We start from the raw sequence: 15,003 nt of genomic DNA, 5'->3' as shown, positions 1-15,003 counted from the left end.
TTGGGAAGCATTTATTGAATATTGGTAAATTTTAGTGCAGTACTGTAGATATCTTTAGCGGAGAACATTGACTTTTAATGTTCAAAATCAATCTAGATAGGTTATACACATCTATCATGGGAAAAGTAAAAATATACACTGGCTGTGAATGCACTGAAATAAAGATGTCTTCAATTATCAAATGACAAATCTAATGCAATTTTACCTATTCATACATTTGATATTGTAATGTGAAACGTTTGTGCATGATAGTTGTACTATACAGTACAGTGTGTGTGTGTGTTAGGGGTATAATTTTGTCTTCAATGCCTACAGCATAGCACAATTATAATTACATTTGTGTGCTGATAATGTATATACAGTATTGTTTGATCAATATTTCTTGTCTCATTAGTGCATTTGTTATTTATTACATTGAACAATTGTCTTCTAATTGTATGCAGATTATATACATAAATATATTTTATCCAGAAAAGGTGAATATAAAAAGTATTTTTGTCATGTTTGTATTATTTATATGATCCTTGTTGTTTACAAGAACTGTATTTTTATTTAAATTATATTCTACAAATATAGGGTCTAGAAATATATCTTGATACACAATAGCATACTGTACCTCCATTAAGGAAAAAATGAAAGACAATTTAGGTCACAAGTACTGACTATGACTAGCCTGTTCTATTTCATTAACCTAAACATACTAGCAACTATAGTATGCTAAGAAAAACTTTCTTGAATATAATGTTGCCGCTATTATAGAATAGTGTAGGAGGGTGTTTACTACTTCTTTATTTTATATTAAAGACAGCATCATTGCTAAGAATTCTGTAATATTGTATGACAAACCAGAAAATGGCTCATGTGTTATGCAGTAGTCAGCGCCGTCGACTCACAACAGAAAGGTCCCAGGTTCAACTCTCGCAGCAGCACGGAGATGTTTGAGTATGTTTCCTTTCACCTGATGTCTCGGTTCACCTGGCAGTAAATAGGTACTGTACCTGGGAGCTAGGCAACTGTTGTGGGTTGCATCCTGGAAAAAGTCAGCAGTTGAGTAAGGGTGCCTCGATAAGCTTCCTGTGCCAATGGGAACTGGGGAAACCAAATCAATGGGCTGTGAAATCCACGGAGAGCATTTTCAGTTTTCTAAATGTGACTCACATTAAAGCCTACCAATGCTCCTTTTTCAAAGTTTTTTCCGCCAAGGCGAGTCCAAATTTTAATTGAGGTCTATTTTGTCCATCAATATAGTTACTTTTCGTCAGCCAGGAACTTGAGAATACTGATGTCATCGGGTGTTAATTGGGCCCGCTGGCGAATTTCATCAAATGTGTAGTCCAGAAGAAGCTCCCCGTTTTCAAACACTGCCACAAGCAAGTCCTGCAAACAAGCTAGCTCTTATTAAATTCGAATATAGAAAAGTTTATTATTACTTTATAACAAGTTTTATTACTGTATGATGCCTTGTAGTTACTGAAGTTGGATTATTAAAATGGTAGATATGTAAATGAGTGTCGCCAGGCCTAGAATAATATACAGTATTAGAATTTGTGTTATCTTCAACTATACCCATTTATTTCCCCTCTTTCCCCCCCAAAAAAGTTGCTTCCCTGACGAGTTATCTAAAACGATACATATACTTAGTAAATTTCGTAATACTGTATCACAATACCTTCAAAGTCTTATATATGATGAATTACAATTTGTATACCTTTTCTGGGTCTCCCTTGCCATGTTGAATGGTGGTGAAGGTTCCGTTGTCTCGCTGGAGGGTGAGTCTGCCCTTCTTACTGGTCTTGCCAGTATCTGTGATGGGTTCCTTGTACACCTCCACCTCCTCCCCGCCCACCACAGCCTGGCTGCACTTGTATGCAAACTTCTGGGTGTCTCGGTCAAGCTGTGAATACAAGCGATATTGATGAATGTAAGAATGTCCTAACTATATTTCTCTTTGTTGTACATTATCTGTAGTATTAAATCACGTTTAATAAGTCCAACATTATTTAGTATCTTTTTGTATAAGCAATTACAATGTCTTATGTATGTAAACATACATCTCTTGTATGTATGTACCTTACTTGAATAAACATTTATTTATTTATAACATTATTGTATGTAAATACTTGAATATTATCATTAATTACTATTAGTAATTAGACATTAATTGTTATTTACTTTAACTAACATTTGCATATTCAGGATGCTAAATGTACTGCTGTAATTACTCTATACTTGGCTAATATGTAAAGTCACATATTCAGATTAACCTATTAAGCTATTTTAAATTTAGTTATGCTAACCTAGATGATAACAAGGTACCACAGAATCTGCATTTTGCTAATTAACATTTTTTTTAACGTAATAGGTCATTTTTAGTAGGCCTTCTAGTCCAAAATGCATGATAAATTTAAAACTTCTTATTGGTTGAAAATATACATGTACAACGCAACCATATTGCTAAGTTTTTAAGTTTTGAGACTTGCCTGAAGCATTTTGTCAGCATGCACTTAATTATTGCTTCAGTTCAAATACTGTACATGAAATTATAACTCCCTGCTCTATTAATATAAAATAATTGTATTGTATGGACCAACTAAAGTGGTTACAAAAACTAACATACAGTATTTTCATCTTATATAAATATTTAATCTATTCCAATTCAATTTAATATTTTACCATTTTTTTGTAGCAAATAAAATAATTTGTGGCAATTTAGTAGTCTCATGGAAAGCTGATATGGAACACAACTTTCAAACAAAGAAATTTGAATAACTTGGGAAGCTGTAACAGTAAAAAAACATTGCTTATAAATCTTTAAGACATGATTAATTAAAGCATACAAACTGTACTAAAACTCCAATGCAAAACTATAGGCTGCTTTCAGTTTGGGTGTTTGGTTGACGTGGTATACCGCATTACTATTCATAATTACATTTTGAGTATAGATGCTAGGAAAACATAATTATAATGATAAAAGATGTTACCCGTTGGAGGAGAGAGGCGCCAGACCCGAACCCAACGTTGGCCGCTGACCAGCCGTTATTCTTCAATGTCTCCAGTATCGTGCCTGAGGGAGGGGAAGGCTATATATATACACATTAACATTATGCAAACATTTTATATAGCCTGTTCTTCAGTCATCACCCTTCAACACCTGTTGACACTATTATTATTATTATTACCTGATGGCATATCCTTAAGCATTTTTTTTATTAATAATAATACCTAGCAGGTATTTATAATTTGTATTGTTTGATTGAATATTAGATGTGTGTATTTACTATTTCTGCCTGCAGGATCTAGCTGTTAGTTCTTGAACTCTGCCTTTCTGACCGTCGGTTAATAAGGTTGACCCCCAACCTGTTTTTCCTCTTATCATGTCTACTAAGTATATATTTCACTCGTACACACATCCCCAAGATGCAGCCTGTAGTAGCTGTCTAAGTCTCAGGTACCTATTTGCTGCTAGATGAACAGAACCATCTGGTGAAAGAAACCGTCTCGGGCGGGAATCGAGCCCGGGCCTTTAGGACTACTACCCCCGAGCGCTAATCCCTGTAAGAGACTCACCAATTGACTTGTAGCTAACACCGTCGCCTTGGAAGACCCTGAGAAACGCGGGCAGCATCTTGTAGCCTTTGCTGTTGGTCTCCGTCCCAAACTGTTGACCCAAGATCTCCAGGCACTGTAGGAGGACCACAGGGTCGTTGTGAAACATTTACTCACTCGCACTCTCCCTCTGTTTATGACCTGAGGGCCCACTAACGGCCTCGGCAGGGACAGGAAGCCGGTGGCTTGTCTAAGATGTCCCATTATTTTTTAGATTTTTTTCCACCTTAATTTTAAACTGAAATGTTGGACTTTGATATGTACGGCTTCGGCGGGTAGGTGTTGTAGACAAGAAGGCACTATAACCCAACCAGGGTTCGAACCTGCATTACCAGGGTTAACCCTCTGGCGTACACAGTGCCATAACCTCTTCAGCGAGGTCACGTACAATAATAGGACTGGATCTAGGATAGCACCCGTATTAATCGTTGAGATGTAACTCTCGTCCAAACCATACACCTGTACTGTACTCTGACTTTAATAATGTAGTCAGGGGACGATGAGTCGAAGATGATGGCCGAAGATATAATGTCCAAACCACACATCAGAAGATGGTGAATAATGACGACGTTCCGGTCCGTCCTGGACCATTATCGTGTGATTACACGACTTGATAATGGTCCAGGAGGGACCAAAACGTCATCGTTTACCCATCTTCTCATGAGTGGTGACTTGAAGGCGCTTGTGCAAAATTAACAAAATGACACAACCGCAACACTAAATAAGAGTACACAGCCCATTGTGACATGGTGTAGTACAGTGATGACCAAACCACACCTCAGAAGATGACAAATCAACGACGAATTTACTCACACAAGACTTAATAATGGTCCAGGACGGACCGAAACGTTCTCATTTCTTCCTTCACCTTCTGATGTGTAGGTTGGTCATTATATCTTCAGCCACGTTATTATGACTCATCGTCTGCATATGGTGTAGTACAATATGTAGCCTATCACATGGAGTCACATTTCGAGGGCAATTAATGTGACACACCCTTCCCCTTCACGATAGTGCATTCGGGTCTAAGTATAATACTTCAAATTCGTCAGAGACCATTTAAGACACAATATGAACCCCTAGAACATGACATAGCCTCAGGTACAGTAAGCACACCCACCTTCAAGACGACAACATTAGGGTCGCCACTGTCGGGGCACACAACTATGTATCCGCCACTTTTGGCGTGATCCTTCACGAGTTCCTTCAGCTGACCGCCGAGGATTTCCTCACAGCACTTCCACATGTCATACGAGTCAATCACACACCCGATGGCCCCTACAGGAGTGTCATTGAAGCAATAAACCAAATGAGGAGTGGTCAAGAGCCACTGTTGGCTGCATAGGCCTACATAATGAAATTTGATGCATATTGTATGGGCCTAGATTTCATATTTATTGATATGTTGACGACAGACATTCAGAGAAAGTGGCAGAAGATGAAGGTCTGATGCTCTTGGGCTGTAAAATATCACTTCGTGAAAATGAGGGTACCTAAAATGCAACATATGCAAAATTCATTACTATTACACTCCGTGAAGAGAAATCACAATATTATATATATATATATATATATATATATATATATATATATATATATATATATATATATATATATATATATATATATATATATATATATGAATGGAGTACCACCTCTGGCTGGAAGAAGGGGACCCTTAGCCTCTGAGGAAAACACACATAACTTATTAGAGGGAATGTTTAGGTCCCCTCCAATACAGTTTCTGTGTGATATATAATAAATAATATACAATATATAAGTGATAATAATGCAAGGCATCTGACTAATCTATCACTGAATCTCTAGTTTTAACAGCAGTACAGATTTAATATTTACAATAACAGCAAAAGCACCATAATTGGGTAATATTTTATGACAATAATTTATATATATAAAATACATACATTTTATATACAACACAGATCCTGTAGACACAAATAGGTGAGTACAGAGAAGTCACAGGTAAACAATGTACAATATATAAGCAAGCTCCAGAGCTGAAACCCCCCAGGACGACCACGAGGTCGATTTCAACACAGACTCTAGAACCACCCAAGACCCCGGCGGCATAAATAGAGGTACTTCCCTCTCCAGCTCCCAACACTCCTACCATCACCATCTCAGCAGCCACGCTAGCAGATGTAATGTCTACAAATGCTAACAGCACCACCAGCGCTCCTGAAATAGCTTCTACCATCAATCAATGATACCTGAGCGCACCTCAGGCCACGAGGCGAAAGACGAAAACGCCCACTACGGAGGTTACGGACTCCTCAGACGAGAAAATCTTAGGTGCTCCACCGCCGCATCACAAATACGACACCTACTCGGTACATGACCTCCTAATGGAGGCCACTCACCAAACTCCAACGACAGCACGGCGCAGCCGAAGTCTCACGCAAGGAAAAACGGAAGACCTAGAGGTCTACACTAACCTCACCAGCTCCCTAACTGGTACAGTCAGCCCTCCAAGGCTGAAACCCACCAAGAAGACCCCCATCTATCGCCAGATCTTTAGTATCAGCTATTGATACAGATAATGGTTCCAAATAGCCTCCACTTACGGGCTCACCATAGCCCGTGATACTTGCAACATTTTGTTCTGGGTAGCTGAATCTAGAACAACAACAGCTGGAACCCCTAAGACAGTTCGTTGTTGACTTCAGCCTCGTTCTGGCAGCTCCTGCTGCGACGGCACTGAAACCAAGCGTATTGACGTTTGCATTTCCATAGAACAATTTCAGCAACGTAGAAAGGGTGGGGATCTGCTGCATAGATAACAGCTTCTCCATATCAACCTACAGAGGCTTTGAGGTTGTCGAGGCTAGAGGACACTCCAGCCTCGACAACCTAAGCGCAACTCCATAGTCTCCCGAGACTGTTGGATGCCAACTACTACTACTATCTGTGTAGAGCATTCCAGCATAGCCTGAACATCACTAGGTAATTGGCCTGTATGGTTAATGGTGTAACACAAAACTAAACGAGAAGTAGATTTGAGATCAAGATAATCATCTCAAGATAACCTCAAGAGAGCAACATATTAGCTTTAGTATCAATAAATAAAAGTGCCGTTAAGGTTATTTATTACTAACTTATTATTATTATTAGACATAAAAGTAGGAGTTGCCATACTTCCTTTGTAGATGTTAAGCATGTGTTTGAAAGCGTCGGCCTCCCGATGTCTTCCCCAAGTGGTGATGGTGGAGTGCTCGGAGCCGGAGCCAGAGATGCCCCCGACCGTCTCCACGTGGTAGTACTTCCTCAGCAGACACGACCCAGCCACCGTGTCTGAAGCCTTTATCATAAACTATTACGATACGGCACTCCCTCCACTCACAACAGCTTATGTATATGGAGTCAATGATAGACCAATTAAACTAAAACTACCCTCAACGCATTCCCTCAGAACAAGATTACACGGCAGTGTTTATCGTATAAACTGTTTTGTTTATATTGCAAAATATTTATAAAAAGATATGCGGCAGAATACACTACTGTATTTCGCAAGACAAAAGCAGACTGACCTTGAAGTTGATCATGTTGGCAGCACCGCCTATGGCTGCAGTTTCAACAGACGAGACACCCCGATACCCGCAGTCATGCATCTGGCACCACACAGTAATATATTAATTTTATGCATGTCACTAAGTTTTTACGGGCTATTCATGCCCGTGCCACCTCTTGGGTGGCTTAATCTTTATCTTTATCACTAAGTTTGTTTATTTGGTGCGTGGATATAGTTAAGATCACAGTTGAGATAAGATAGGAACAGGATTTCTTGATTGTTTTATTATCAGTTACATGATATCCGAACGTGCTATAGGCTACAGTAAAATAAAATGGAGAAAACGAGTATTGCTTTTTACAATAGTTTGCAGTTATATTTAAACTATATAACACATATGAAATTGTAAAGGGGATCAGCTGTGGGCCTTTCAGGTTGCTATAACGTCAACCGTCATCATTGGACTACGTTAGACCGACGTTAAAGCAACAAAATTGGGCAATATAACTAGATATATCTGAAGTATATCGAGGGGTAACGTACAGAGTAGTCGAGGAGGAGGAGGTTATCATGAGTGAGGGCGAGGTAGTGGTGGATAACCTGCTTGTAGATCCTGGAGTTGGTGGCTACTGTCGTCGGATACCACGCCTGTACCAGCACTGTCTGCAGTAAATATGGGTACTTCAGTGTAAACATTAATACTTGCACCAGCACTGTCTGCAGCAAACATTGGTACTTTAGTGTAAATATTAATACCTTTCCAATCATCATCGGCAGTTAACACTATAGCCTCTGTTAAAATTAACATCTAACAAAGTTTCATTGCGCATTACACCATATTACATAATTATTACTATTATTATTTTGATGATGATGATGATGATGATGATGATGATGATGGTGATGGTGATGGTGATGGTGATGGTGATTCGGTGTGTTGAGAGTAAGGGTGGCGCGGCGTTGCCTGGGAGGAAGGAGACCTGCCCCAACACACGTACATGTTCCCCCGGGAGGAACTTCCCTCCGCACCAAAAAACTGACATCCCTGAATTGCTGGGAGCCGCCCTCTTCACGTCACCCGCCCACATTATGGTGCGGGTACTGTGTGTGTGCGTCATTAAGAAGCTTGGGTGCGCACAAAAAGGTGCTGCTTACCATGTTCTATACTGAGGATTGCAGAGTATAGATAAAAGCTAACTATCAGTTCATCTAACATCCCCATCTCACATGGTGGTTAGTCGGAATCCGGATCAAACGTGAGATGCGTCTCGTCTGCTAGCCTTCACTACCAAGCTCTGGGTAAAGCACAATGATATCTTCCAGTATTTGTGAGTGTATGAAGTAGTTCCAGAGCTCAAAATATCTCACACCATTTGGTCCCAAGTTACTGATAACAGCACACTCACAAATATAGTGTTGGGCAGTGTGTATAGTGTTACACCACCCACACTAGCCCCCGCCCGCCGTCACCACCTATACTAGCCCCCTGCCGTCACCACCCACACTAGTCCCCCACTGTCACCACCCACACTAGTCCCCTGCCGTCACTACTCACACTAGCCCCCCGCCGTCACCACCCACACTAGCCCCCCGCCCGCCGTCACCGCCCACACTGGCCTTGGACATGGCAAAAATAAAGCAAAGCGGAAGGGCGTGAGGGTGATCGTGGCTATTGATCAACACAGGAACGTCACGGCTCCCGTTAATCCTCTTGTATCCTGCCTTTTACCGTTGTTCCGCTGCCCCAGTTACAATGTATTTCATGCAATGGTGTCCTTTGTAATGTCAGCGTAATTCTCCTGCACGTACAGATGAAAAATTATTAATAATTATTGCATATAATTAGTAACCTAGGATACACTTCACTTGACGTCTCAAAGAATGATACTAGGCCTACACCAGGTGTTGGCCTAGTATCATTCTTTGATACTTGGGAGAACTTCGCAGGACAGTACTAGTCCTACGTCAGGAAGTAAGAGACTTGGGGGGGGGGGGAAGACTTCAAAAGACAGTACTAGGCTATTAATAAAGAGCACCTACCTCGAAGAAGGTGGTGATCCAGGGCACCTACCTCGAAGAAGGTGGTGATCCAGAGCACCTACCTCGAAGAAGGTGGTGATCCAGGGCACCTACCTCGAAGAAGGTGGTGATCCAGGGCACCTACCTCGAAGAAGGTGGTGATCCAGGGCACCTACCTCGAAGAAGGTGGTGATCCAGGGCACCTACCTCGAAGAAGGTGGTGATCCAGGGCACCTACCTCGAAGAAGGCGGTGATCCAGGGCACCTACCTCGAAGAAGGTGGTGATCCAGGGCACCTACCTCGAAGAAGGTGGTGATCCAGGGCACTTCGGGGTCGGTGTTCTCGACTGTAAATAAAACGTTTCTGGTAGGCATGATAGTCCCCTCCGGTATAGCCTTGATCCGCAGCGGCAACCGACCTCCGTGATGCTGCAACATGTTAACGTCATTATTACAGTGCAAGCTTCAACAACAGTAAAGTCTTCCTGCATAGTAACTAAGTATGGTGGCCATTAAGTGCATACATAAGGTGCATACATAAGTTTCTTAGATTAAGGACCTGTCCGAAACGCTGCGCGTACTAGTGGCTTTACAAGAATGTAATTACTATGCTATGTATCCTCACAATCCCAATGTATCTTCTTGTATATAAATAAATAAATAAATAAATAAACATACAAAAATCCATAAATATAACAAGCTATTTACTTTCATAATGACTCTAGGGTTCCATTTGTAATTAATTTGCAGGGTATACGAAATCTGGAAATGACCTCGATATCAGGATATAGTTCCGACCCTCAATGATAAAATTAACGGTCAATATGTAGTTCCAGGCCCTCCATAAATAACATAGCGTCCAGGATGTAATGTCAGGCACTCCAAAATATCTTAATTTCCATACTGTAGATCCAAACACTGAAGAGCCTAACATGAATGCATATTTCTGATTCTTTAAGGAGAAACTTGAATCCAGATGTTATCAAACTATTTCTAGAGTCTCACCTCAAAGATGCAGTTTTATAAACTTTTTATAATGAACATCAGCTTCAGAATGTAGTTCCAGAACTTCCATAAAGAATTTAATATAATTCTTGATTGATTTGACTGATTGTGTTAATTTCTATCAAAATAGCTCCAGACTTTTCATAAATAATATTCCTTAAGATTTAGTTCCTGACAATATAGAAGGAACCTAACCTGAACAATATAGTTCCAAACCATCCATAAAATACTTTACCTCCAGAATATAGTTCCAGCCATCCTCATTGAAGTCCTCGTCATTCATATAGACGTTGGAGTAGATTTCTTTAGCCTCCTGGATAGCCTGACGGGTGACGACAGGTCCCACCAGCCATCGCTTAAGGATGTATTGCAGCCCGAAGAAACAGGTGTATGGAAACCTTGCCAGAGACGTTTACCATTACATGCCATCACAGGAGAAACATGTAACTTCCAAAAGCAAAATCGGCAATACGAACGGCTTAAAACTGAATCTGACAATTCCCTCCATGATGACCCAGAGGTATAATCCATAATTTAAACAATAAATGTGTACTGAATCTATATAATGACACCTGAAGGCTGTCTGCTGTTTTTGCTGACTCTGAGTATCTTAATTATTTTAACATTATTATTACTGTTATTGATATTATTTGTAACATACAAAGCAGAGCGACGCAGCCTCATTTTCAAGTATTGTGCATTTATCCTCTTTATGTAAATAACATTAATTATTGTTTGTCAATTTTATTCACTGGTGAAGGTCAGCTTAAGAAGCTTTAAATGAAAATGGTTGTAAATTAACAGGTAACGAAGAAGCTTATTAAAGTTTAAAGTAGCATTTATAATATTCAGTAATTCCATCATCAGATGCGGAAGATAGTAACCATGCATAAGTGTCTACACACACATTATATACCTTAAACCTTGCATTTGCAATATTTTGACATTAGCCACAACATGTTCAATGTGGTATTAGATCAAAACAAACCATTGAAAAGCTTACCACTAACCTGTAGCAAGCAAAAACACTTCCCAACCACAATGAAAACTTCCTGAATTCACGATTCTTAAAACACTAACAAATATGGGCCTACTCAACTGTTTTTGTCCTTGTTTTTCTAATCACATGTTGGTAATTATCTCAAGGCTGCGACTGAAAATGTCAAATACTCTGATTCTAATTAGTTTTTAGAGATGCGAAGATGACTTACTTTCCTCCGCGGGACTCGAAGTAACAGTAGAGGAGAGTGGTACCCGGTGGGTACTGCTGGTAGTGCCCCACCTGGAGGAGGAGGCACTGGATTAGTCTGTGAGGGCCTTCAGTGAATAGTGTGCCCCCTGGGTGGAGGAGGATGGGGTACTGTGTTAGTCTATCATGAATCATTTGATCAAAAAATCTATATTTTGTTGCAGATAACTCTTTTATAGTGCTAAATCAGTGCAATAATAATTCATTGTGTCGGGGGACAAACTGACTAACTCTTGGGTACCTATTTACTGCTAGGCGAACAGGCGCATTAGGTGGTACGAAACGCGCCCTACCATTTTTGTCCCGCTCGAGATGTGAACTCGGAATTCCCGATTGTGGGTCGAGTAGGAACCTAAGTCCACTACGGGCTCACCATAGCCCGTGCTTCTTGAAACTTCTGTTCCAAGTAGCTGAATCCTCAACAACAACAAGAGAACGAACCCGACTGTACTACCGGGTTATATAACAATTTAAGATACGTTACCTTGTAACTGTCTGCCAGGAGGATGACGTTATTTACAGGTCCTGCGTCCATGGCTGCTGATCTCAGACTGACGAACCAACTATGGCGCATCATCCACCCGCCCGGAGCAATAAACCGGAACACATGTTCAGAGTTGCTGGCAGTGGTGACCTTGAAAATATACGTAAGTCGATTACCACAACAAATCTGGCTGTGGGTCTGGGTATATACCCTGCCTGAAACAGCAGAACGGTGCAATGGTTGCTGGGGGTCCGGCTATTCAAGTTTAAGACTGGGCCCATGATGTCATCCCATTCAGTTACTCTAGCCTGTCCTCCAAAAAAAAGACCCAAAAGTGATTCCATGCACCAGCCGAACCCCCTGTTTATGAATGAAAAACGGTTTACACACAACCCGTCCTCGACTCAAATCCATTACATCCAGCGGTCGACCCCACAGACGCATTCGTATATTTGTACATGCTGTTCATTCAAAATCGGAATTTTCTCAAATGTAAATTAATATTATAATTTATTAGCATATTGTGCATATATAGGCATAGGTTAGGTTAGGTTAGGTGTTTAAGTTCTGTTGGCGATTATTTGTATTTGTAGTACGTGGGTGAAGCATTTACAGCGTTGTGGTTCGAGTAAAATTCGTCAGTGAAGCACTTGTTCCGGAAGTGTTTGAACGAAATCAGTTGAGTCGCAGACCACCCTCCAAAGACCCAAAAGTGATTCCATGCACCCGCCAACCCCCCTGTTTATGAATATAAAATGGTTTACACACGACTCACAACTGTTTTCGTTCGAACACTTCCGGATTAAGTACTTCACTGACGAATTTTGTTCGAACCACAACGCTGTAAATGCTTCAGCCACGTACTACAAATACAAATAATCGCCAACAGAACCTAAACACCTAACCTAACCTAACCTATGCCTATATATGCATAATATGCTAATATATTATAATATTAATTTACATTTGAGAAAATTCCGATTTTGAATGAACAGCATGTAAAAATTTCTGAATGCGTCTGTGGGGTCGACCGCTGGATCGAATGGACTTGGTCCGAGGACGGGTTGCCTATTTACAGAGCAAAATAAAAACCTAATGGAGATAACGATGTAGTAGAAAATGCAGAATAGACCCGGTGAAGAGGTAATCTAATTATCAGGAGAAAGCGTTAAGTCATTATGACTATATATATAGCACTTAGAAAGGATAAGATTTAAGATAGGAAGGAGAAAAGGAGTGTGTCCAACCACAATTACGTGATATATCAATGAGAAAATCACTTGGAGCAATGTAGGGATTTGAACCAGCAACTAATGACTCCAAACGCTTGCCTTATCCCACTCGTACCATGATAAGACAAACGTTAATCAATCCAGAACCCTAATATGTCCCCTGAGGAAGTCTGTGATATCCTTGTGTTCTGAAGGAGGGACATATGGTGGAGAACACTATTACCCACAGGGCAGAGTGAAGGCAGGCTATGCCTAAAACCTGGTTGTGGCATCAGTTGAGACCTCCAGACTTTCCTAGTGGACGCAGTTCCAGGTTCGATAGGTTTTATCCTATCATAACTGAGTAGGTTAAGGCAAGCGTCTGAGAGTCACTAGAATGCTGGTTCATATCCCAGCATTGCTCTAAAGCATTTTCTCAATAATAATAATACCAATTTTTTGTTTATGCAAGAGTATATACATATGATACATTTCGTATAGTAGGGGGTGAATTTGAAGGTAAGAGACATGAAATTCTTATGTTATGATGTTAGCCAACCCATCCACATAATATAGTTTTATCATGTTGGTTTCATAATGCATTAAGAAAGCAATCATCACACAAAGAAGTCACATTGTCGTGAAATATCAATTAAAGCATCAGTTGGAGGAGTGTGTGGGCATTTTAATCAGCGTTCTGGTGAATACCAGACACAAGCCTTTACCCAGGTCACGACAGAACAAAAGCCATTCAACCTAGGACTCTACTAAATCCATTAAGGTCAGGTCGAGGGCCCAGCTGGTGCCACAACTTTCATTTCTAAAAATTCTTCTGCATGGAGTATGCAGTACCAGAGTGCAATATGCAGTAAAAGTGTGAAGTATCAGTTCAGGCATAGAGTATATTCAGTACCAGAGTGGAGTATGCAGTACCGTAGCTGGGGTATGCAGTACAATAGCCGTACGAGCGTGAAATGCTTACCTGAGGGCCGCCACAGTCTCTAGTGGCCTCGACGAGGACAGGAAGTCGGCGGCCTGTCAAAAGTCCCCCTCCCTATTTGTCTTGATTTTGTCGAATTGGATTTTGAAATTCAGCAGTGTTTTGGCATTTCTAGCTTCGGCGGGTAAATACCCAAAACTATATTTTCCGTCTTGCAGTACTAAAGTACTAGTGCAGTAAACTTAGAAATTCCTAACCAGCGTGGTGATAGGTTACACTCACTCAGTTACTACCTACATAAAATGTACCACCGTGAAAATTACACTGAAAAGGGGACACAAGGGGACAGGTGGAAACTAAGAACCTATTCTAGTTAGAACCGGCAGACAATGCTAATTAATCCTAAGCTACGCCAAGTATGTATAGAGGAACCCATCACGTCGGCCCTTATAAAGAAGCATCCCTCCTATACGCATGCTTCTCAACTTTCGTATATTGTTATTTGTTTTTTGTTACCATAAACAAACCATTATCAAAGACGGAAAACTAATGATTGATACTTCAAGGACATCGCCTCCAAGACAAGATTGTTTTTATTGTAGTAATATTTGTTTACTTGAGGCGAACCCACTGACCCAGTGTTGGTCACTCCTACGTCACACTCCACACTGAGTCATATTCCACATATTCTCTCTAATTAATAGGTAATTAAATTAATCACAAAGTTTTATTGTCTACCTGTATATATTTTCCTTGAAATGTGTTATTTAAGTGATGCAAAATATTTTCATGTCGTAAACATTGTCCGTTCTTGTATGACTGACTCAACGCTTTGACTTTTAGTTAAAGTATTCCCCAGTTTATCCTTGTTTTCTCCCATAATTATTGCAAATATTTATTTATATTATATTTTAATAATTATAATAAATACTTATAAATTACAAAACGTTTTATATTTCT

General features: G+C 40.3%; 1 protein-coding gene across 2 annotated transcripts; it reads right to left on the bottom strand.

The window, feature by feature from the left end:
• Window positions 1-492: 492 nt before the first annotated feature.
• On the bottom strand, window positions 493-14,223 carry LOC123746029 (nicotinamide phosphoribosyltransferase). 2 transcript variants are annotated; one of them, XM_069314147.1, is made up of 13 exons: window positions 14,086-14,223; window positions 11,893-12,042; window positions 11,371-11,441; window positions 10,395-10,557; window positions 9,455-9,583; window positions 7,679-7,798; window positions 7,155-7,235; window positions 6,763-6,925; window positions 4,727-4,884; window positions 3,568-3,682; window positions 2,982-3,064; window positions 1,709-1,894; window positions 493-1,377 (listed from the first exon to the last, which is right to left on the bottom strand). In XM_069314147.1, exons 2-13 carry the CDS (start codon window positions 11,983-11,985, stop codon window positions 1,249-1,251), a joined length of 1,491 nt encoding a protein of 496 aa, XP_069170248.1. In that variant the 5' UTR covers window positions 11,986-12,042; window positions 14,086-14,223; the 3' UTR covers window positions 493-1,248. The 2 variants fall into 2 exon arrangements, with proteins under 2 accessions (XP_069170248.1, XP_045583135.1); XM_045727179.2 differs by lacking the exon at window positions 14,086-14,223 and having other exon boundaries at window positions 11,893-12,068.
• Window positions 14,224-15,003: the final 780 nt, after the last annotated feature.

Source organism: Procambarus clarkii, chromosome 78 (assembly GCF_040958095.1).
Source record: "Procambarus clarkii isolate CNS0578487 chromosome 78, FALCON_Pclarkii_2.0, whole genome shotgun sequence".
In the NCBI taxonomy this organism is placed as follows: domain Eukaryota; kingdom Metazoa; phylum Arthropoda; class Malacostraca; order Decapoda; family Cambaridae; genus Procambarus; species Procambarus clarkii.
This window is presented reverse-complemented; position numbering and strand designations above follow the sequence as displayed.